The sequence below is a fragment of the Pristis pectinata genome, chromosome 2, assembly GCF_009764475.1.
Source record: "Pristis pectinata isolate sPriPec2 chromosome 2, sPriPec2.1.pri, whole genome shotgun sequence".
Taxonomy (NCBI): domain Eukaryota; kingdom Metazoa; phylum Chordata; class Chondrichthyes; order Rhinopristiformes; family Pristidae; genus Pristis; species Pristis pectinata.
The window spans coordinates 83856894-83881207 of record NC_067406.1 but is presented as its reverse complement, the minus strand read 5'-3'; the positions used below and the strand labels follow the sequence as shown (position 1 = coordinate 83881207).

The following is a 24314-nucleotide window of genomic DNA, read 5'->3' as shown; positions in this document are numbered from 1 at the left end:
AACCCATGCAGACACGGAGAGAACATACAAACTCATTACAGGCAGTAGCGAGAATTGAACCCAGGTCGCTGGCGCTGTAATATCATTACGCTAACCGCTATGCTACCGTGCATTCTTGGGTCAAGTAGAGCAAGGTGAAATGAATGAACCTGTGTTGCTTCAGAAACGTGCTTTATGGTCCACTTGTAGCAACCTCTCCTCAGTGTGGCATCACTATTTGCTCAACCACATGTCCAAATAGATTCTGAGCAAGACTTACAATTCAGAATTCGTGCGCTCTAACACTGGGAAACCATCCAAACTTATTTTATGCTAAACCCTTACAATCCCACCCAGTAGATTTTAATCCTTTTAGATTGTAATCGGTCAGTGTTTTATCCTCACTTCAGTACTTATTTCAGCACTTATCCTATTTCTGCCAACAATCTAAAAATACAGAATTATTTACAGCAAGAGGGTTTTAGAAAGCACAGTCTCCATAAGGAGTGAAAGGGGCACTTTTGCAATGCAGCAAAGGGGAAGTTTGCATGACATTGGTGAAGACGTAAAGACAGGATAGACAGACACTACAGTGAATGGGGGAAAGGCAGCTTTGTGTTCCTGCCCTAGGTCTGGTGGTGACTGTGCAGGCGCGAGCCAGAGAAGAGCCCAGCACAATGGGGCACCTGTGCTAACATTGCATCCGGAGAGCTGGATTCCAGTCAGAGTTTATGTTCCTGAACACAGATTTTGACAGCTGTGATTCAATTTCAAATAAAGCAAATGCAACTCAAATAAACTGGAATGAAGCCAAGCACGGTTGGAGCAGTTTCCAAAATATTACGACCATGCCCTTGGTGAAAATTCCATTAGGGTGGGTTTCATCAGAGAGTGCAGGTGTCAGTAGCAGCAGCCAGCTACCCTCCCCTCACCCCACCCCACCCCAAACTGTATTGGTTAACTATAGAGGTATACATATTCTGATAGGGTAGTGTACCTGAGAGAATTTCATCTATTTTCTCCACGACAAACTTGGCATCCTCCATAGTGAAACACATTGGTGGTTTGAATTTCAGAACATTCCGATGAGGTCCATCAGCACTCAATAATATACCCTGTTCCTTCAGTCTGTGGCATTAAATTAAAAAACAAAATCAGTTTTGCAGTCTTGAACAGGAAGAGGCACTACCTTTGTACTCTTTGGACAACATCACAGTCCATCAGGACTCAGGCTGCTCCTCAAAGCAGCCCAGTATTTCTGGAAGGCAAATATAACTTCAGCTTGCTTTCCTCTAACAAGCACCTTTTAAATTCAATCTCCCCTTCAGCCTCACTTGTATTAGCAAATGTGAGGAACTTCAGGACCTTTGTTTTGAACATGAAACTCTGGGTGAAACTCAGCCCACCGTCAGGTGTAGGAAGACTCCACGTCAATACAGGATTTCAAAAATTCATCAGGCACTTCAGTCATCCCTGTATCCATGTGCTTCCTCCAACCCACTCCCGCAATACTGCTAACTTCTGGACCTCCACACTAGATGATGCCTTAAATAGTTCGCCTTCCTCAAGCACTGATGGGTTGCAGTGTTAGGTAACCATTCAGATATATCTGAACAATTGCTCATCTGATTAGTTGTGAAGGTTGTTTTACATCTTGCTGGAACTGTATGTCAGCTGACCCTCTACATAGTGGTGGAGGTGCTGGGAGAGGATTCTGCCTATGCTTTCAATCATAGAACATAGAGCACTACAGCACAGTACAGGCCCTGCGGCCCACAATGTTGTGCCGACATTTTATCCTGCTCCTAAGATATCTTTATTAGTCACATGTACATTGAAACAAACAGTGAAATACATGTTTTTGCGTCGTGTTCTGGGGGCAGCCCGCAAGTGTCGCCACGCTTCCGGCGCCAACATAGCATGGCCAAAATTTCCTAACCTGTACGTCTTTGGAATGTGGGAGGACCCTCCCTCCTACATAGCCCCCTATTTTTCTATCATTCATGTGTCTATCTAAGAGTACCTTAAATGTCCCTAATGTATCTGCCCCCACAACCTCTGCAGGCAGTGCGTTCCACACACCCACCACTCTCTGTGTAAAAAAAAACTTACCCCTGACACCTTCCTCCAGTCACCTTAAAATTATGTCCCCTTGTGTTAGCTATTGTCGCCCTGGGAAAAAGTCTGACTATCCACTCGATCTATGCCTCTTATCATCTTGTACACCTCTATCGAGTCCCCTCTCACCCTCCTTGCTGAAGAGAAAAGCCCTAGCTCACTCAACCTATCCTCATAAGACATGCTCTCCAATCCAGGCAACATCCTGGTAAATCTCCTCTGCACCCTCTCTAAAGCTTCCACATCCTTCCTATAATGAGGCAACCAGAGCTGAACACAATACTCCAAGTGTGGTCTGACCAGAGTTATATAGAGCTGCAACATCACCTCGCGGCTCTTGAACTCAATACCCCTACTAATGAAAGCCAACACTCCATACACTTTCTTAACAACCCTATCGACCTGCATGGCAACCTCGAGGGATCTATGGACGTGGACCCCAAGATCCCTCTGCTCCTCCACACTGCTAAGAGTCCTGTCATTAACCTTGTATTCTGCCTTCGAAATTGATCTCCTGAAGTGTATCATTTCAAACTTATCTGGTTGAAATCCATCTGCCACTTCTCAGCCCAGCTCTGCATCACTAAATGCAAGAGAGTCAGTAAGCTGTTATTTGCCTTTGCAGAAGAGCTCCACCAGCTCAAAACAGGAACCCAGTCTGTCAGTGGTCTACTTGAGGCTTCTCCATGATCTAAGTCCCTACCTGAAGCTGGATCAGCAAAGGCAGAATCCCCTCCCAAGCTGAAGGTTCTGGAGGGGAACCCATTGGGCTCTGCTGTCTGGTAGCACTATTTAAATTGAGATTAGGAGCTGAATTTGGTTTGGGCTTCCTAGTGACAAGAACGGGCATCAGGACTTCATGGCCATTTCACAAAGTTGCATTTTGAAGCCCTGTCCTATGACAACCACTGAGTATTTCAAACCATCCCTAACATCATCTTGGTTGGATAGTCCAAAATATACACTGAAATTTTCATCCAGTGTTGACAACAAATTTTGGCTGACTTGTATCTTTTAGGCATGGAACTTTTGTAGAATTCCTCCAGGCATTCACACTTACTTGTCATTTCTGGGTTTTTAATTAGCAGTTAGCAGAACATAGGACTTTGGCTTCTTACCTGTAGATTATGTGCTGTGCTTCTGCCTTGGCTGGTATTCTCTTCCTACAGTCTTTAACCAAGTCAACTCCAATAAACAAACCTGCACCTCTGCAGTGAGAAAAATATTAAGCTCATTAGAGAAGTAGAATATTTAACCAGCTGCTTGAGAACAGATATTTGCAGCCTTCAGGAGTTGCACAGATTATCCGCCTTGGTGCAGGGATGGTAAACAAAACTGAGGTCAGTAAGTTTATGGTGACTGTTGGACCCTTGGATCATCAGCACAGTCCCAGGACATCTGCTTTTGTAGAATTCCTCAGTGCATTCAACTGCTTCAATAATCTACCCTGAGTCAAACAGCCAGAAGTGGGGCTGTTTTAAGTCCATTCAGGATTCCTGTGATAATAATGACATCCTGTGCCATGTACAAGTGTACAATATACATACTTGGATTGGGCTGAACTCATGTGAAACCGTCAACAACGGAAACAGAATTCAATGGCAGTTCAACCACTGCAAGACAAAGAAGTCCTGGAGGAACTCAGCAGGTCAGGCAGCATCTATGGCAGGAAATGGGCAGTCGATGTTTTGGGTGGAGATCTGGATGGAAAGAAAGAGGGAAGATGGCCAGTATAAAAAGGTGGGGGGGGGGGGGGGGGGGGGAGGGATGGAGCAAGAGCTGGCAGGTGATAGGTGATAGGTAAACCAGGTAATTACAGGCCAGTGAGCCTGACATCAGTAGTGGGTAAATTATTGGAAGGTGTTCTTTAGAGATTGGATATACAAGTATTTGGATAGCCAAGGGCTGATTAGGGAGAGTCAGCATGGCCTTGTGCGTGGTAGATCGTGTTTAACGAATCTTGTAGAGTTTTGAGGAGGTTACCAAGAAAGTAGATGAAGGAAAGGCTGTTGATGTTGTCTACATGGACTTTAGTAAGGCCTTTGACAAGGTCCCACATGGGAGGTTAGTTCAGAAGGTTCAGACACTAGGTATCCATGGAAAGGTTGTCAACTGGATTCAAAATTGGCTGTGTGGGAGAAGACAGAGAGTGGTAGTGGATGATTGTTTCTCAGACTGGAGGCCTATGACTAGTGGTGTGCCTCAGGGATCTGTGTTGGGGCCATTGTTGTTTGTTGTATATATCAATGATCTAGATGATAATGTGGTAAATTGGATCAGCAAGTTTGCTGATGATACTAAGATTGGAGGCGTAGTGGACAGTGAGGAAGGCTTTCAAAGCTTGCAGAGGGATCTGAACCAACTGGAAGAATGGGCCAGAAAATGGCAGATGGAATTTAATGCAGACAAGTGTGAGGTGTTGCATTTTGGAAGGACAAATCAAGGTTGGACATACACAGTAAATGGTAGGGCACTGAGGAGTGCGGAGGAACAAAGGGATCTGGGAGTTCAGATACATAATTCCCTGAAAGTGGCGTCACAGGTAGACAGAGTTGTAAAGAAGGCATTTGGCATCCTGGCATTCATAAATCAAAGTATTGAGTATAGGAGTTGGGATGTTATGGTGAGGTTGTATAAGACATTGGTGAGGCCAAACTTGGAGTATTGTGTGCAGTTCTGGTCACCTAACTATAGGAAGGATATTTGTAAGATTGAAAGAGTGCAGAGATTTACTAGAATGTTGCCAGGTCTTCAGGAGTTGAGTTACAGGGAAAGACTGAACAGGTTAGGACTTTATTCCTTGGAGCGCAGAAGAATGAGGGGAGATTTGATAGAGGTTTACAAAATTATGAGGTGTATAGACCGAGTTAATGCGAGTTGGCTCTCTCCACCTAGATTAGAAGAGATAAGTACGAGAGGACATGGCTTTAGGGTGAAAGGGGAAAAGTTTAGGGGGAACATTAGGGGGAACTTCTTCACTCAGAGTGGTGGGAGTGTGGAACGGGCTGCCATCTGATGTAGTGAATCTGGGCTCACCCTTGAGTTTTAGGAATAAATTGGATAGATACATGGATGGGAGAGGTCTGGAGGGTTATGGACTGTGTGCAGGTAAATGGAACTAGTGGAATACCGTTTTGGCACAGACTAGAAGGGCCGAATGGCCTGTTTTCTGTGCTGTAGTGTTCTATGGTTCTATGGATCCGGTTGAGGGGGGTGATTGGCAGGTGAGGGCGGGAATGATGTCAGAAGCTGGGAGGTGATAGGTGGAAGCGACAAAGGGCTGAAGATGATGGAATCTGATAGGAGAGGATGGTGGGGCATGGAATAAAGGGAGGGGGGTGGGGACGGGAACCAGTGGGAGCAGTGTGTGGGTACTAGGCAGATGGAGAGGGGAAATACAGGGAGGGGGAGGGGGCCAGTTGGATCAGGAGGAGAAAGAAAAAAGAAAAAAAAGGGGTAAAAAGGACAGATGGGGCGCAGTTACCAGAAGTTTGAGGATTCAATGTTCAAGCCGCCAAGTTGGAGACTGCCCAGGCGGAATATAAGGTGTTGTTCCTCTAATTTTCATTTGGCCGTGACCTGGCAGTGGAGGACCCCGCGGACAGACATATCTGTGTGGGAATGGGAAGTGGAATTGACATGGCTGGCCACAGGGAGATTCCTGCTGGCATGGTGGATGGAGCAAAGGTGCTCAACAAAGCGGTCCGCCTATCTTTGTCTGGTCTCACTGATGTAGAGGAGGCTGCAAAGTGTGCACCAGGTGCAATAAATAACACCGATGGATTCACATGTAAATCACTGAACTGCTTTAACATCAGAATCGTGGGACAGCATTGACCAGATGCCAGTCAACAAAACTAGGCTAAATATTCTGTATTAACTAGTGATTTGCTCAAGGCTTTGCTGTTATCACACAAGGACCAGGTCAGAAATATTAACCAGTTGCCTGGGTGGATACAGTTGCAATGAAACTTGGCTGCATTCAGGACAAAGCCCCAGCTTCACCCTCATCTCGACTGCTGGGTTCAGTATTCAACTCTTGCAACTGTGTTTTCAGTTTGTACACACAGGATGCCTAGCAACAACTCACCACGTTCACTGCAAATGCATCCTCAGCCCCATGACTTCCACTAGCGAGAAGGACGAGGTAGCACAATTTTTCACCACTGGTGCAAGAACTGACCCTCCTTGTGTCTCTGCAGGACAACCACTGGAAAGCTCAGTGCCCTGGGCTAGTGGGCTGCATAGTTTTATGTAGGTAAATGCACAACAATTCTTGTGCAGATTTCAGGGTTCTCAGCATTTATATATTTTTTGTTAACCTGACTCTAATCTTTCTGGAAAGGTTGGGTGGGGTGAGGAGCTGAGAGCTCTAAATGTGTGTTAGGGGTTTATTTGATAAAATATCATCAAATATGTCATAAAAGGTAGATCACATTTACATGTGCTACATAATGGGTGGGACAAAGATGGAGTCGGGAAACCCAAAAAACAGGTTCTCCTTGGATCTTTTCATGTTCAGTGTCTCCATGAATCAAAGTGTAGTGTTCTGCTGTCAGTCACCAATTGGACCTTGTTAAGGCAACACCGCAATAACCTGTCATTTATTACATATCGACGTAGGTTAGTGTTGCTAAGATGCTGCTAACAAACATTACCTCACATCCCCAATAAGTTGATGTTTGGCTTGCTGTTCCCTCAGTAAATCTGTCAGGTAATTTCCTACTCTTGTCGCATTGCCACGCAGATCCTCCTCCTCAATAACGTTCAGAACTGCCAGCCCGATAGCACATGAGACTGGGTTACCTCCAAACTGGAACATGGACAGGTGGGTTAGAATCATGTAATGCCTACCTCAAAGCCAAAAGGGTGTTGGATACAAAAACATGTTATATAAAATAATTGGAAACTAACATGTCTATCTGTTTACTCCTTTGAAAACTGTTGTTTTAAAGGCAACATTTTTTAACCCAAAATAGCATAATAATGTACCCAAGTGCCTCATCACAATTCTAAGCTTCACTATGAGGTGTGAAAACTTTAGCTAATTTCTTAGCACTTTGTTTTTTACTGAATATTTGTTGGGAGAGTTGTTGATTCAGTGGAAAGCCAATTGCTTCAACATGGCAAATGGGTTTGGTAAATTACAGGAAGCACTATGTTGATTTATTGGATCTTGACTTGTCGCTACTAAACATTTGTTGAACAGCAAAGGAATAAGCTCTGGAAAACTTGCTGAGCTAGAAATTCTTTGTTGTTGTTAATAGGGTGCTACAGGTCATAGAATCATATGGTCATACATACCAAGTCCTCACTCATCACCAAGTACCCATTTACACTCATTCTATTTTATTCTCCCCACATTCCCATCAATTCCCCCAGATTCCATCATTCATCTATACACAAAGAATAATTTACAGCAGTCGATTAACCTAACACCTGCACATTTTTCTTTAGGAGGTTGGAGAAACTGGAGCACCTGGAGGAAGCCCACATGGTCACGGGGACAATGGGAAAACTCCACACAGGGAGCACAGAAAGGCAGGATTCAACACGAGATGTTTGAGTTGCAAGGCAGCAGCTGGTGTTTCAGGGAGTGAAATCTTAAAATGACATGCAACTGGAATTTTAACTCTCCTTCCCACTCCCACACTGACCTGTCTGTCCTTGGCCTTCTCCAAAGCTATGGAGAGGCCAAACTCAAATTGGAAGAACATCTCATATTCCAGTTAGATAATTTCTAACCTAAAAGGTATGAGCATTGAATTTTCCTCCCACACACTCACCTGTTTTCTTCTCCCTTTGTTCTCCTTTCCAATCTCTTCTCCCCATCTGGTTCCATCTGTCCATCATCCATTCCCCATCTGGTTCCACCTATCACCTACCAGCCTCTCTCCCATCCCCTCCTCCACCTGCTTTCTTCAGTCCATCATCCATTCCCCATCTGGTTCCACCTATCACCTGTCGGCCTCTAACCCACACTCCCTTTGTACAGTTATATCCTGGCAATCTTTACTCTTTCTTCTTTGTCCTAATGGAGGGTCTCGACCTAAAACATCAACTTACAACTTTTGCCTCCACAGGTGCTTCTTGACCCGCTGATTTCTTCCAGTATTCTGTTTTTATCCCCATGTGTTCCGATTCATAATGCCACAATTCCCATTCAAGTTGGATCCTGCTCCAAGTCTAACAGCTTTGGAACAGGATCTGAGAGGCAAATCTCTAACATAAATGCTGGGGATCCCAGCAGACTGTGCTCTTCCACAGGACTCTGATTGGATTCCATTGAATCTGAGGTTGTGAATGTGTCACTGTGCTCCGGACTTTGTCATTTCACAGCACATGCACAGATATTCCTGACATTTCCATTTCAACATCTAACTCTAGCTCTTCCCATTAGCAAGATGTTCGGAGAGAAAAGCTTTCATTCTTTTAAACTCTGAAGAATACAGGCCTAGTCTATCCAGCCTCCTCTTATGAAAATCCCCTCTTTCCGGGACTCCATCTTATCAACTTCTTCAGAAAATTCTTCATGGTTAGACATGAGCTAAAATGTTTTCTTTACTCATGTGTAAGCTCCAAGTGCCTCTGTGCCTGCTGACCTTCTGGTTTCCAAGCTCCCTGATTTCTCCTCCTCTCAGCAAAGGATGAAAACACAGTTGTGAACATTGGTTTCACATAAAGCAGCAACCGCTTGTGCACCCCACCACTCAACTCATTCTACAACTCTTTCTGGAGTAAATCTGGTTAAGTTATAATGAAGGCCCAAGCCAGACACATCAGCATCACACACCCATGTACTTCCCATCTGGGGATCCTTGGACAATGATCAAAAGCAGGTAGGTTTGTTATTTTTGACTCATCCTCATTCAGATTCCTTTGGTCAATTATAGAACATAGAACACAGAACAATACAGCACAGGAACAGGACCTTCGGCCCACAAGGTCTGTGCCGACCATGATGCCAAATTAAATGAAATCTACCTGCCTGCACATGATCCCCATCCCTCCATTCCCTGCATGTTCATGAGCCTGTCTAAATGCCTCTTAAATGCTACTATTGTCCATCACCACCCCGGCAGCACATTCCAAGCACTTACCCTGAATGTCTCCTTTAAACTCCACGCCCCCCCCCCCCCCCCCCCACCTTAAAACTATGTTCTCTAGTATTTGGCATTAGTACCCTTGGAAAAAGACTATCTACCCCAGGTATGCCTCTCATAATTTTACAAACCTCTATCAGGTCTCCTGTCAGCCTCCAACGCTCCAGAGAAAACAATCCAAGTTTGTCCAACCTCCCCTTACAACTAATATTCTAATCCAGGCAACATCCCGGTGAGCCTCTTCCACATCCTCTCCAAAGCCTCCACATCCTTCCTGTTAATGGAGTGACCAGAACTGCGCACAATACTCCAAATGTGGCCTAACCAAAGTTTTATGCAGCTGCAACAAGACTTCCTTATTCCTATACTCAATGTCCCAACCAATGAAGGCAAGCATATCAAATGCCTTCATTACCATCCTGTGTACTTGTGTTGCCACTTTCAGGGAGCTATGGATTTGGACTCCAAGATCCCTCTGTACATAAGATCCCTCTGTACATCAAAGCTCCTATGTATCCTGCCATTTACTGTATACCTTCCCCTTACATTTGACCTCCCAAAGTGCAATACCTCACACTTTCCTGAATTAAGCTTCATCAGCCATTTCTCTGTCCGTATCTGCAACTGAACTATATCCTGCTGTATCCTTTAACAACCTTCGTTGTTCACAATTCCACCAATTTTTGTGTCATCTGCAAACTTATTAATCAGTCCATCTACATTATACTGGACCTGCCAAATCAGTTAACTTAGCATTCAAGGACATTCATGGCCGGCTTTACACTTGATGTGCTCTACTATTTTTATTGAACTAGAACTTTCAATAACTCACTGTGTTAAAATATTCAAGTCCAGATGCTCCAAATGCCTCTGCAATTTCTTTGGTCGTAACCACGCAGGACATGGGATGGCCATTTCCGATGGGTTTGCCCATGGTGACAATGTCTGGAACAAAGTCCTCTCCTTGCAACTGGAAGGCCCAGAAATGTTTCCCAACTCGGCCAAAGCCGACCTGGACTTCATCAGCTATGAACACTCCCCCTACATTATGCACGTATCTGAAAATAGAAGCAGCCATGCAATTCGACCAAACACAGAGACAAGGGACAGGCAGCAAACAGAACCTTCCATAACTAGTCCCTACATTTGAAAATATTTCTCCACACGAGCAACATGCTGTTGATTGCTTCAAATGATCAATTCATAATCATGTGTTGCCTACAAACTGCGATTGGTATTTTAACCATTAAGGATCACAGTAGAGGATTTAGAACTGGAGTCTAAGAACGCTAATGTGAAGTTAAATTGTGAGAGATTTTCACTTTGGTTCTGTGATATCAATGGAGGGGCTGTGGAGCCTCTGTCATTAAGTTAATTCACAACAGTGATCGACGATTTTCTGGAAACTAGAGGAATCATGGGATATGCGAATAGGTCAGGAAAATGGTAACAGCCGTGATCCTGATGAATGACTGAGCAGCCTCGAATGGTCAGAAGGCCTACCTCTGCTCCTAATTCTTAAGTACTACCCTTGCCACCATCACCATCCCTTCCACTATCACCACTTCACTCTGGTTTAAAATATCATTTAAAAATCATTATTCACTGGAACACTCTTGCCTTTTAAGGCAGAGGTTGTAGGGTTACGTTTCCTGCAAAGTACATTAAGCATCATCCATAATTATCACATTATCAGACCCCAGATACATGCATTAGTTATCAGAGAAGTGTCCTTTAATAGCCTCATCCACTCTTATTCTGAGGGAAAAGAGGATTTTAAATGGTAAATTGAAAGCTACATCAAGCCTTCTATCCTTAAAAGAGAAACACAAACCATGTACCTACTGTGCCACTTTTTGGAAGTAGCCAGGTGGTGGGATTATCTGACCTCCGCAACTCTGCATGGATTCAGCAATAAATGCAGCCATCTATACAAAAGAAGATGATATGAAAACCACACATCTCCAGCTTTCACTACACAAAAAGGAAGCAGGTGGTTTGTAATTCAATTGGAAGCCAAGGGACAGAACAGTTAATCACTCCACAGTCACTAAGATAAAAAAGCAAGGATTTCTGAAGGCTCTGCGAATCTTCAGCAAACTCTGGTCACCATGGTTTTCCACTGTTTCTTCAAAGTTGCAGGACCATTTGTAAAAAGAAAATGTCATGAACAATTTTCAGTCCGCAGGGTTGAGATCCCATGGTTTCCTGTTACTTTCAAGGCATTCATTAATGGCTCCAAGTAAAATTTCTTTGTCTGCTGCTTCAAGAAAGACGTTAATCAGCTTAGTTTATTTTAATGGAATTTTAACCCCTGACTGGGTAGCCATGTGTTACCACAAAGGGAAAGGCTCTCAGCAAGTGGGCAAATATTTAATATTTGTCAGAAAATATTATATGCAACCTGCTTCACTTGAGGCTCCTTGGCAGAATCCATTCTGGTACATTGTACCTGCTTACATTCCAAAATCAGATGGACTCCCAACTCCTGTCTGTTTTGCAAAGTTATCAAATACCAGGCAAAAGGTTAAGAGGCCTCCCTGGATATTAGTGTTCCACAGCAGATGATCCTCCTGGAAATAAACCACGTCTCTGGCCTTGATCAGGTAGTTAGAGAGTAACAGAGCAAGCTGGTGCTTCAAGTACATTAGTGCACACCAGAGATGCTACTGACACATGTAGTATTAGTCGTTACTCTCTGTGTGGCTGATCAACATTCTGGTTACCTGTGAAAATATCCAACAAAAGAGGGAAAAAAAAGAAAAAACTATCCATTAGTAAAGAAAGATTATTGATCATGATCTACCTAACCTCTGGATGGACAGTTGGGACATGTCATTTTGTAAGACTGGGAAATATCCCATAAAACTACTCATTTTGTAAAGAAAATTGCTGGAGGAATCAAAATATTTGGGTTGGAGTGGATTCAATTGGCAACACATCAATCGCCACAAATCACTTGCCTCATGTTTAAATACTATCAAAGCCTCAAGACATCAAATGGAAATTTGATACAGAGTTCCTCCTGTTCTGTAGTTGAATCTTCACTGGGAAGTGTGACTGAAATCCAAGGAGCAGCTCTGAGATAATTTCAAAGCAACATTGACAACACTGCTGTTACGGCATCAGGACTAATTTTTTTATTCATATTTCAAAGCCAATGAGTTTTTAAATGCCACCATCCTGGCTTCAGTGTTGCTAATGCAGCACTAGGAAAAAATCAGTTTAAGTGCTATGATGCATCAGGTGACCATGTTGTACTTAGTACAATGCCACAGGGATTAACTTCCAGTCTTTGCCACTTCTTTGAAGGCTCACATGAAACTTTTGCCGAAGCAAATGGAGGAGGATCAGAAGAATCATCCAAACTCACCACCCACCTCCTCCCTGTTTTCCATCATTCCCCAATCTGCAATCTGGGAACATGACAGTTTCCATTTCTGGCTCTTAATGTTAAGCATGGATCCTCAATGTGGTACACCAGAGCTTGACAAAGAGCTGAGATCGCTTGACTGCCAAGCTCATGAAAAGAGCTTCCATCACAACAATTGTTTCCATCCATTTCTACATCAACCAATGTTGGTTCTGTCCGAGTGACCTTACCAATCAGTGCTAAATGAGGAATTATTTCGTACTGGACTAAGATGTTTATTTTAGTCCAATCTCAAATCTAATGGCTAAAAGACCCAGATTTCATGAAACATTGAAGTATTAGTACTAAATGCAGCAAGTTGGCATCATTAGCATTTTATCAAAAGCATTATTCATTTGTACATTTTATTGTGTTTCCCACAGAATAACATTTAATCAAAAGATTTGAGATATGCTTAACTGAACTCTTCACTTCCTCAAACCCATTTTGAGTTAACATCAGATCACACAGAACAATGCAAGCATGGGATAAATCCTTTTGCAAAGAAAGCTTTAAAGAAATAAAGCTCAATGCAAATTATATATTCTGTATCAAAAGCTGGCCTGGATAAAAAAAACATGAAGTTTTTGGATCTCATTTACTCCAAGCAATTTTAAATTCTGGCCGAGAAAAATAGATGGATAATGTTAATCTCACTGTGGCACAAATAATTTTGTTCAACTGGCTACAAACCTTGCGGCCTCTCTTCGTGGCCTCTTGAATCAATACATTTACTTCATCTGCATAGGCTGAGGCTGGATCAGGATGGTCCTCTCTGTACTTTCCTCTGTAAACATCTGGAGGTGGTGCCTAAAAGAGGGCAAGCACAGATTCCCTTTACTAACCCAAGCACAGCAAAATCTCAAAAATTCAAGAGTTTCAACTGCTCATGTGTCTTTACTGTCCAAGCTGCACAGCATCCAATTTCTTATGAAGTAAACCTGTTGGATCTACTTTCAGTGGCTTTCAGCAGAACAGAAATAAAGCTTTTCTGTAAAATATGATTCATATGCTGAACACAAATGTTCAGCATATGAATCATATTTTACAGAAAAGCTTCTTTATTTGATATCCAAAACAAAAATTCCTTCAATGCTTATCCAAAGATGCTGGTTACTGTAATGGCACAAGGATTTTTGGCAGCAACAACTGACCAACAGCCAGCCACCTTCCCCACCAAGATCATGTTCCATGTGTGAACCTGTGGCGTCACAAGCAGAGGATAATTCCGGCCTGAACTTGTGTTTCGCCATGATTCAGTGGGCTGTAAATCAAAAGTAAGCTTGTCTGAGTTTCCTTCTGTTCAGCATAGGTACACCAAAGCTAAATTGTGGTACCATTGTAGCTGCAACTGCTACTTAGCAGATCAGCAGTAAGGGAGGAGCCCTATCTCATACATATTTCAGTTTTAGACTACAATCTTGTATCTGCCAAGACTCTTTAAGCTTCCCAATTTGTGTTGTAAAAACGAAAGTGATTGCCTACTTATTCACAATGAATTATATGTTATCAATCTACTTGCTTGCAAACAGCTGAAATGTTAAGCAACAATCTGTTGGCGAAGCAGCATCTGTGGGAGGAAAGGAATTGTCGATGTTTTGGGTTGAAACCCTGCATCAGGGATGTTAAACTATTACCAATACTCACAACATGCACAAACTCCTTCTGACCTTCTGCATGAAGTTCATGGAACTTGTAGGGACTGATGTCAATCAAAGATGTTACATGTCCATGGTAAGCACTACATGGGAAGTGAAAGAAAGCCAAGTTCAATCCAAGCATTTGTCCTTTGAATACTTAGATTGCACCTGCACCAATGTTCCTTGTAAAGGAGTCTCACTCAAAATTATCAGAAAACCAAGTATTTTGATGTTCACCATTAATGGAGCTAGCTTTTTAGTTCCAGATGTATTTATTTACTTGAACTTAAACTCCCTAGTGGGATTTGAACTGGTGTCCAGATCAATAGCCTTTGGATACTAACATAGTAAATTAAAATGCTGCTTAACTCTCATTGCTTTATCACCTCTTGTTGCCCATGTTATGAAAAAGCTAACTACATTTAGCTATATCCCTGGCTTTATGTGGGTGTATCAGACAGAGGGAAAACTCATGGCCTGGGTTCACCTCAGTTTCATCACTTGACTTCTGGAAGTATGGGAAGTCTAGGAAACTGGGTAAGCTGCTGCTTTGCCAGCTCCCCTTTCACTTCCATCACTTCTGGCATTATGTGCTGAATGTGAGTGTGGATCACCAAACCAGCCCCAAAATGGATGGTGATGCAATGAGCCAACACCACACCATGCTATTACTTTGTTAACGCAACAGCAAAACCTAATTCAAATGACATCGACACATTACTATCAAGCAGGGCTACTACTGATCAGCAGGACCCCTTTTAAATAATAAATCTTGCCTCACCTCAACCTCTGAGGAGGATTGTTTGAGAAACAATGTGCTATCGTTGCCTTCAACAGTTTCAATTTCTGAATATTAATGATATGTTCATAATAAGAGAATTCAGTCAGGGGCACTTGCAATCTACATTTAAATTGGTTTATTACTGTCACGTGTACCAAGGTACAGTGAAAAACTTTGTTTTGCATGCTATCCATACAGATCATTTCATTACAACAGCGCATTGAGGTAACAATTATAATAGAAGTAATGACTGGATCTACAGAGAGCAACTTGCAATGAGTCACCACGCTCTGGCATCACCTGTAGTGAACCACTCCCAGGAGTTTCACAGGTGCCGTCAAACAAAATCACATTGAACAAAGATCTCCCTAAACTTCTCAATCGCTTTCTTTCTTTTGAGAGAGAAGTCCAGAGCTGGACTTTGGCAGTTGTGAGCACGATTGCCAGTGGTGCAGTGAGATTTGAGATGTGCAAGAGGCCAAAGCTGACAGAGCTCAGAAGGCTGAGGACATGGAGGATGAACTTTACAAAATCTAATATTATACAACCGTAACAGTAAAGAAAAGGCTCTTTCTTAGTATACTTTCAGTAATCATCTTCCCAAACACTGCAATTTCAGAGACCTTTGTAGATACTTGGTAGGATCTCAACATATGCAGAGAGAAAACTGAAAATTAATCTCTCCAATACTCTCACCCTTTAAGGCCTTCAAAACTTAGCAAACAGTTTGTCAGATGTTCTTATATCTCCTGTTATAATGCCTTTGGGCAGCTCCTTCTTCATTAAAGGAGGTTTATATAAATGAAGTCTGTTAGTATCTTTGGGATGTGGAAAGAAATCACAGCATCTGGTGGAAACACAAGCAGTCACAGGGAGATCATGCAAACCCAACACAGACAGCACTGAAGGTCAGGATTGAACCCTGGTTACGGGAGCTGTGAGACAGCAGCTCTACTAGCTGCAACACTTTACTCTCTGATTGGAATCATTGCTTCCGGAAGTGATGAAAGCAAAGAATCAACACAACTGGTCTTTCTGGTACAAGCTTTGTTAAGCAAAACAATAATTCACAACAGGCTGCATTTCAATCCAGGGTCTAGAGGCAGAAGGATTTTGTTCAAATCGCTGTGTTGTTAAGTACTTGGTTTCACTCTAAACTCTAGGATTAAAAACTTTTAGTTTGAATATGTATATTCTTTTATTTCTACTACTTACTGGTTGAGGGTGATGATATCATAGTGACCAGTATACTGGCGAGCCAATCGAAGAGCAAGGTCGTTAGCTTCAGAGCTGTTAAGAAAAACACACAGCATCACTAGAGTAGATATAGCAAGTGTATAATAGAGATCTTGCATCATGATAATAATGTGTCACTACAAGAACAAAGTGTGGTGGGGTTTCCTGGAATTATTCAAGTTTGATTTTACACAGGAGGGAGTCTGTTCTGACAAAAGGTCTTCGAACTGAAAGATTAATACTATCTCCCTTTCCACAGATGCTGCCTGACTTGCTAAGTGTTTCCAGTATTCTCTGATTTTATTATAGGAGTGTGTGTTAAAAGCAAACATCAAGGTTCATAATATTTTGAGTAAACACCCTCATCTTTATGATTGCATATAAAGAGTGGTTTGTGAGGAAAAAAACTTAAAGCTGAGTGAACAAAATGTCTTATATTAAAGATGTACAATATACCTTTCACTGTGCATGTTGAAAAAAATTGAGGTGTATGGTCAGCCAGCTTCATTCAAAGGACACTTGATATACAAAGTTTTTATTAATTCGATTGATTGACTTGTTGTCATTTCCATTTGATTATCAGTACAAACACCAGCATGGTATCACTGCAGCCTGCATTTGTTTTTAAATCTCATGTCTTCGAGTTCACTAATGCTGGTGCACAATCTTGTTGAAGAGGGTACACCAAAGACATATTAGAGATTTTCCAAGGAGGGGAAATGAAGTTGATGCAATTTATATGCATTCTTTAGGGAGCAGGATCCCCAAATGGTTATGCTTGGTTGTGAGTGTCTGTGTCTGAATGGCAAAAAAAAAGGTGAAAATGTAATTTTACTTTAAAAGTTCAGGGAAGGACATTAAATGTACATAACCTGAAAATAAATAAATAGCAAACCATCTTAGAATAGACCGTCTGAAAACGCTTTCAAGAAAATGTGTACTATTATTGTCTTTCCCCTCACCAAATATTCCCCTCATTAATATGCAAACAGGAATCAGGACTTTGAGTCATGATATACCATTTAAAACAAAACAAAGAAATACATATTCATGGAGGTCTGGTGAGAATGGAGAATATACTTTAAAAGATCTATATAGAGAGGGATACAATGGGTAGACATTACCCTGAATTGACAAAGTAGCAAACAGATAGTTGAGGTGGGAGCGTCTCAGTGAGCTGCTTGGCGTACTGTACCAGATTGTCATGTAGAAATCGTGAGTTAGTGTTCAGCAGTTCCATCTGCTTGACAGCAGCTTGCACCACAGCTGGATGGCAATGTCCCACTGAAAAAATAAAAGGATATTCAAACATAAAAACAACTTAATCATTCTAAAGGGTGAAATTCCCATTTTGGCCAAAACAAAAAGCCAGAATGTCTATTACTGGCCGTGATTGAGCACTCACGACTGAAATTACAGGAATGCAGTATTTAGATTTGCCAACATGCCATTAATCATACACATGCTGACAATTGCCTATTTTCTAAACCTCTCTGCAGGTTTGCTATCAAAAAGTGCTACAACATTTGCTGTACAACTCTCTCCCAATGAACATTTAACTTAACAAATTTTTGCAACAATGAAGGGTTTTATTTTATTTAATCTGTGATGTAACAAAGATTTTTTCTTATAGTAAATAATGGGGAATGTCTTTGGAGACCATCCATAAAAATCAGTAGCACTTAACAGTCATTTGATTGGGTTAAAGGGAAGATTCTGAAATAAGTAAGCCATTGAAAATGGGAAAAAAAACTCTTGAGCACCTGGGCTCTTTGATCTGGCAACAATGGCCTTTCAAGGAATTGCAAGGGAGCTTCAGCTTGTATCCTTCAGTTTGCCAAAAGTAGCCAGTTTGCTTTTGATTTACTGCATCTTTACTGATGAGCTATGACACTGATGAGTCTCTATGTTCACCATCCACGGCAACAGGTAACCCACTCCTTGCGAAAGTTAAGGGTTTACTGTACCTTGCGCTATACAAGGGTTCTTTAGGAATGTAATCAATTTGTTCGCTGGGAGAGAGGACTAGTTAACAACATTTTACCTGCTTGCAACCATCATAGTTCAAAAATCCCTAAAGCAAACAAGTAACAATGTTCCCTATCCCATCCATATCTGATAAAAACAAGTTCAATCTATTTCAGCACAGAAAGGAACTGCTTTCACCCTCTGGTATCTGACTATGCCTATTACAGTCACAACATGTTGCAGCTCGGACTTTCATACGATGAGTCATGGATTCAAAAACAATTGAGCTGAAAGATGAACCTGAAAGGTTTATTCATCTTATCTCTTTGAATTTTAAAGTAGGTTCTTCAGCACCAAGCTGGAGATCATGTTTCAATATTACAGTGTTGCAATGTACAGAGTTTCATAGAGGCTCCATACCATGAGCTACGTTGTTAATGCAGTCCAGATACTTCTTGTTATTCTCATCATACATGTACTGGCCCTGGGCACGGATTATCTTGAGTGGGTCCTTCGAAAAGAACACCTTGCATGATGGTCTGAATAGTAAAAAAAGAAGAGGGCAAGAACTGAACCACATCCAGTGATTTGAATAAAAATAAACATTGGTCTGAACAAGTACAGGTTATGTAACACAAGAGAGACTTTTCCTGGAAGGCAGAGTTCTGAGGGTGAATCATGCCTTGTTAAAACAACTTCTTGTTAATACAATCACATTTTCAAGAATAAGCTGCATTTATTTTAATCGGAGTCTCACTATTAAGGATGATGAATTTAAGAGGGCTGGAATTATGATTATCACAGAGACTGAAAGAAGGAATGGGCCGGCAACTCATCGTTTCAGGATGTAGAATCTTTAGGCTTAACAGGGGAGGATGTAAAAGAGGAGGCAGAGATGCAATATCAATTAAGGAGTCCATTACTGCTGTAATGAGGGAGAATATCAGAGAAGGTTCTTTAAATGAGGCCATATGGGTAGAGCTTAGGAACAAAAGGGAGTGATCACTTTGCTGGTGGTATACTACAAGTCTCCTAAATGTCAGTAGGAGATAGTGGAGGAGATATGTGGACAAAGTATAGAACAACGCAAGGGTAATAATGTTGTAGTAGTTGGGGACTTCATCTTCCCCAATATTAACTGGGATTGTTTTAATGAGAAAGGTGCAGAGGGGGTGGAAATTTTAAAATGTATCCAAGAGAGCTTTTTGAGCAAGTATGTAGACAGACCTACTGGAGAAGGGGCAATATTGGACCTAATCTGAGGGAACATAGTCAGACAAGTAGTTGAAGTGTCAGTGGGAGAGCATTTTGAAGACCAATTAGGGATCAAATTGGTAATCTAAGCATAGAGCCAGGCAGTCGTGTTCTTATATGAATACTTCTCATGTGGATTCACTGAGGAGAAAGATATTGTAATTGGAGAATTCAGGGAGGGGTCAGGGAAATTCTAGAACATCTCATCATTAAAGAGGAGGAGGTATTAAATACCTTAGTGTGCTTAAAGGTGGATAAATACCCAGGGCCTGAATAAACTTCTTCGCAGGCTTCTATGGGAGGCAAGGAAGGAGATTCCTGGGGCCCTGACAGAGAATTTTACATCTTTGCTGGCCGCAGGCAAGGGTGCCACGTGGCTTCAGGGAAGAGACAGTGGTCACTAAGGCCAATTTCCCAGGACGAAGCTATCGAAGGTGATGAGAGCTCGAAGGCAGCAGCTCTACTAGCTGTGCCACTGTGCCGCACTGTGTGAGAGGGTGGGGGCAGGAGATGACTAAATTACAGAAGTCAAAAGGGGGTTAAATGAGAGAAACTGGGACCGAAGGACAGCGTAAATGATTTCAGCCCAATTTGTAGAGGGGGAAATTAGGCACAGTGAATTGGAGGAAAATCACACAAGGAAACTTGGGCCAGTGGTCCTTGCCAGAATAATTGGTCACTCAATGCACATTATTTCTGCTTGCATCAAAATGGCAAAGCCTTTAAATTTACAACACCTACCAAACTGAGATCAGACCTACAATACAGGAACTGCTAGTATGGCAGCTAAAGTTCACCTTAAGAGGGTGAAGCCTCGCAAGGCATCAGGCCTTGGCTGAGTACTGAAGACCTGTGCCGGCCAACTGGCTGGAGTGTTCATGGACATCTGCTGTGGTCTGAGGTTCCCACCTGCTTCAAAATGGCAGCAATCACATCAGGGTCCAAGAAGATCAGGGTGAGCTGCCACAATGACTATCGCCCAGTAGCACTCATGTCTACCATAATGAAGTGCTTCAAGAGGTTGGTTATGGCTAGAATTAACTCCTGCCTCAGCAAGGACCTGGGCCCACTGCAGTTCACCTACCACCACAACAGGTCTACAGCAGACGCAATCTCACTGGCTCACCACTCTTCTTTAGAGTACCTAGACAACCGCAAAACATACATCAGGCTGCTGTTTATCGATTACAGCTCAGCCTTCAACACAATCATCCCCTCTGTACAACATGATCATCAACAAGCTTCAAAACCTGTGCCTCTGTACCTCCCTCTGCAACAGGATCCTTGACTTCCTTATCGGGAGACGACAGTCAGTACAAATTGATAACAACATCGCTTCCTCGCTGAATCAACACAGGCGCACCTCTAAGGATGCGTGCTTAGCCCACTGCTCTACTCTCTCTACACTCATGACTATGTGGCTAAGCACACAGCTCAAATGCCTTTATAAAATTGCTGATGACACCACTGTTGTTGGTAAAATCTCGGATGGCGACGAGGAGGTTTACAGGAGTGAGATAGATTGGCTGGTTGAATGGTGTCGCAACAACAACCTCGCACTCAGTGTCAGCAAGACCAAGGAATTGATTGTGGACTTCAGGAAGGGGAAGTCGGGAGAACACACACTAGTTCTCATTGAGGGGGTCAGTGTTGGAAAGGGTGAGCAGCTTCAAATTCCTGGGCATCAATATCTCAGAGGATCTATCCTGGGCCCAACACATTGATGCAATTATGAAGAAGGCACATCAGTGGCTCTACTTTGTAAGGAGTTTGAGGAGATTTGGTATGTCACCTAAGACTCTTAAATTTCTGTAGGTGTACTGTGGAGAGCATTCTGACTGGTTGCATCACATCCTGGTATGGAGGCTGCAATGCACGGGATCACAAGAGGTTGCAGAGGGTTGTAGGCTCAGCCAGCTCCATCATGAGCAAAACCCTCCTCACCATCGAGGGCATCTTCAAGATGTGATGTCTCAAGAGGTGTCATCTATCAGTGTGGTGCAGGCACCATGCTGGGTGTGCCTCCAATGAAAGAAAATATCCAAATGGGAAAACAAGACTGAGGGAAGAAATCACCACATCCAATTTTTAATGCATATAATTAATTCTGAAGGGAATACATTTTGGACTTCTATATATAAACTCCTCCCAAAATTATGCAAATATTAAGTGGGAAGCTAACAATTTATAAGTAATCAGAGTGCCTGGCTACAAGAAGTGTTGGGTGTCCTTCATGTGTAAATTGGGGTCCTAATACAAAGTCAAAATCATTCACCAAATGCAGAGTGTGTTCTTTCTATTTGTTAAGTATTTTCAGTGATCTAATCAACATGCTTAACTGTTCCTCTCTTGCTTCCAAATGGTCCAGTCTACTGGATGCTGGGAGAGAGTGTCCTGAGTGTGGGTGCTGGGTGCTTTGCACATACTGGTGTGTGTTCCGGGTACTGCCATCTGCCTTCTCACTGTCACCTAGTCCTTGGACAATCCAAACAAGATCTTGAAGAATGGTCATCATGCTCCCCCTTCTCATTGTCTTCCTCCTTGGAAGAAACAGCAATTTGTGCTGCAAGGAACAACTTCTTGGGAGCAGGCAGTATCCCTACTGAAGTGCTAAAGCTTAGCAGTGAGGACCTTCAGACACGTTCAGTCTCCCACATCTGTGAAGAGGAGGGCAAGCCACAGGGCCCCCAGAGATGCTGTAATCATGATCATCTTCAAGCATGGAGACAAATCCAATTGCTTTAACCACAGAGAACGGTCTCCCTGGTGTCTATCACAGGGAAAGTCATAGCAAGGCGCCCTCCTCCCTGAAGAGCTGCTCCTTGAGACAGAGTGTGGATTCTGTCCACCTAGAGACACAGTGAACCCATCTTGACCATGTGACAGCTTCAGAAGAAATGCAGGGACTGTTACCAACCAATAGACATGGCATTTTTAAAATTCCTCTCACTGTCAATTGAGTAGAACTGTGGAGTGTCATTCTCAAATTTGACTGCCCTCTCTCAGAAATTTGTTTCTATCCGATGTCTGCCACACAAAGGTTTGCAAAATATGACCTCAACCCCAAAACCTAATCTCACTGCAGATTGGTGTCAGGTCTTCTCTGTCCTTTTGACACGAAGCTGCGCCTCACCTCCAACATGCTTCCTGCTGAGGGTGGAGCTGATGTACCAAACAATTAGGAGACGGTTCAATTTATATCACGGCCCCTCCCCAACCAAGGTCATCCTACCTTCTGTCACCAAGCTGCAGTATGAGGAGGATGCTTGTACATGTATACATTTGGAGGCCAAACATGAAGATGCTGTTGATATGGGCACTGCAGCATACAAGAGAATGGGCTAAACATCTGCAAAATAAAGGCCACCCCCTCCCTCCCCACCGTACAACGTTATCCTCCCATCAACAAAGGTCATGATTGAGACTCCGGACTAAGGCTGGCGTTGATGGTGAAATTCACCACTGCCTGCAGTGTGCCAGCACAGCCTCTGACCATGTGGGGAAAAACTCACGGTCCACCAAGGCAACAGTGAAAAACACCCGCCAGTGCACATCTGAATCATGGACTACCTTGCAGCAGACATCTCAGAACGCTGGAGAGGGACCATCAATGCTACTTGCAAAGCGCTCCGAATCCACCGGCAGGAATAAGCGAACAGACGACAGGCTTGGTCAGCCCTCTTGCTCAGGCCACACCCTTCCCACGGCCCAGAACCCAAAAACAGACACTCTGATCTCTGTCACAGCAGCAGATTAATAGACGCACAGAGGAAAGGGTTTAAGGATGTTCCCAAAGCCTCCTCCAGGGAAAAGAAACACGACATCACCATGGCAATTGCTGGCCCGTGGCTGTTGGAAAAGGAAAGGGCGCGTTGGGAACCAGAAATCCGTTTACTAGGAACACAGCAAAAAAAAAAGCGCAGCAGGTCCCCAAACACCCCACCTGTGACGGGACCCACATTGGCTTCATCAGTCACCTCAGAAGCGGAGCGGAAACAGGTCACCGTCCACCCCGCCTGAAGAAAGGAGAAAAAGAGATGCGGGAGGACCTCAGCCGGTCAGGTAGCACATGTGGAGGGAAGTGGACAGTCGACGTTTCGGGTCGAGACCCTTGATGTGGACTCAAGGAGGGAGGAGACAGCACCCCCCCTCTCCCCCTCCCTTCTCCCCCTCCCTTCTCCCCCTCCCCCCGGGCGCCAGCAGCTTCAGCCCCAGGTGAGAAGGGGCGCGCGTTTTCGCCGGGTCCGGCTGGCGCGCAGCTCACTCACCCGATGTGCCGCTGCCTCAGCTCCAGCGTCCGCTGCTTACAGAACAGCTCGGAACCCATGGCGCCCGCTCTGATCCTCGCCCGATCACCGTGCCCCACCGCCGGTCATCGCTCCCTCTGACACTTCTCCCTCCCCACACTCCCCGCTCCTGCCTTCTATAATCTTCGGTAAACAGGTCCGTCACGTGTCGGCCACCGGCTCCCAATCGCTCTCGGTGCCTCCTCCTCCTTACCCCCCGCCCTTGCCTGGAGCCGTGGGGCTCTGTGCCTTCCTTCCCTCGATTTTGGCTCAAACCTTTCTCGTGCGAAGCGGAACCGGTGTAGCTACTGACGCGCACAGAAGTTTATGCAACTAACCAAAGGTTTGAAACGGACGAGAAAGGACAAGGTGAGTTGTCGAATATAAAATGTCGTTGAAGTTTACCCCCCACACAAATCCGAGCACGGTGCAGACTGGGACCTTGCCGAGTTGTCGGTGTGAAAACCTGCACGCCCACCACACGCCTTCCCTCATTCCCTCCACTCTTCCACTTCCAGCTTCGCCTTATTCTTTTCC

At 43.5% G+C, this 24314-nt stretch overlaps 1 protein-coding gene across 1 annotated transcript in view; it reads right to left on the bottom strand.

Annotated features, from left to right (window-relative positions):
• Window positions 1-24017, bottom strand: part of LOC127567364 (ethanolamine-phosphate phospho-lyase-like) — a 34681-nt gene extending 10664 nt beyond the window's left edge. The window contains exons 1-11 of the mRNA XM_052010196.1: window positions 23760-24017; window positions 18658-18776; window positions 17394-17553; window positions 16249-16323; window positions 14260-14353; window positions 13306-13422; window positions 11046-11128; window positions 10033-10258; window positions 6756-6910; window positions 3216-3305; window positions 977-1107 (exon numbers count right to left, since the gene is read on the bottom strand). Coding sequence (XP_051866156.1) covers window positions 977-1107; window positions 3216-3305; window positions 6756-6910; window positions 10033-10258; window positions 11046-11128; window positions 13306-13422; window positions 14260-14353; window positions 16249-16323; window positions 17394-17553; window positions 18658-18776; window positions 23760-23818 — 1309 coding nt within the window. The 5' untranslated portion in view covers window positions 23819-24017. The remainder of the gene's footprint in view (window positions 1-976; window positions 1108-3215; window positions 3306-6755; window positions 6911-10032; window positions 10259-11045; window positions 11129-13305; window positions 13423-14259; window positions 14354-16248; window positions 16324-17393; window positions 17554-18657; window positions 18777-23759) is intronic.
• Between the last annotated feature and the right edge of the window lie 297 nt (window positions 24018-24314).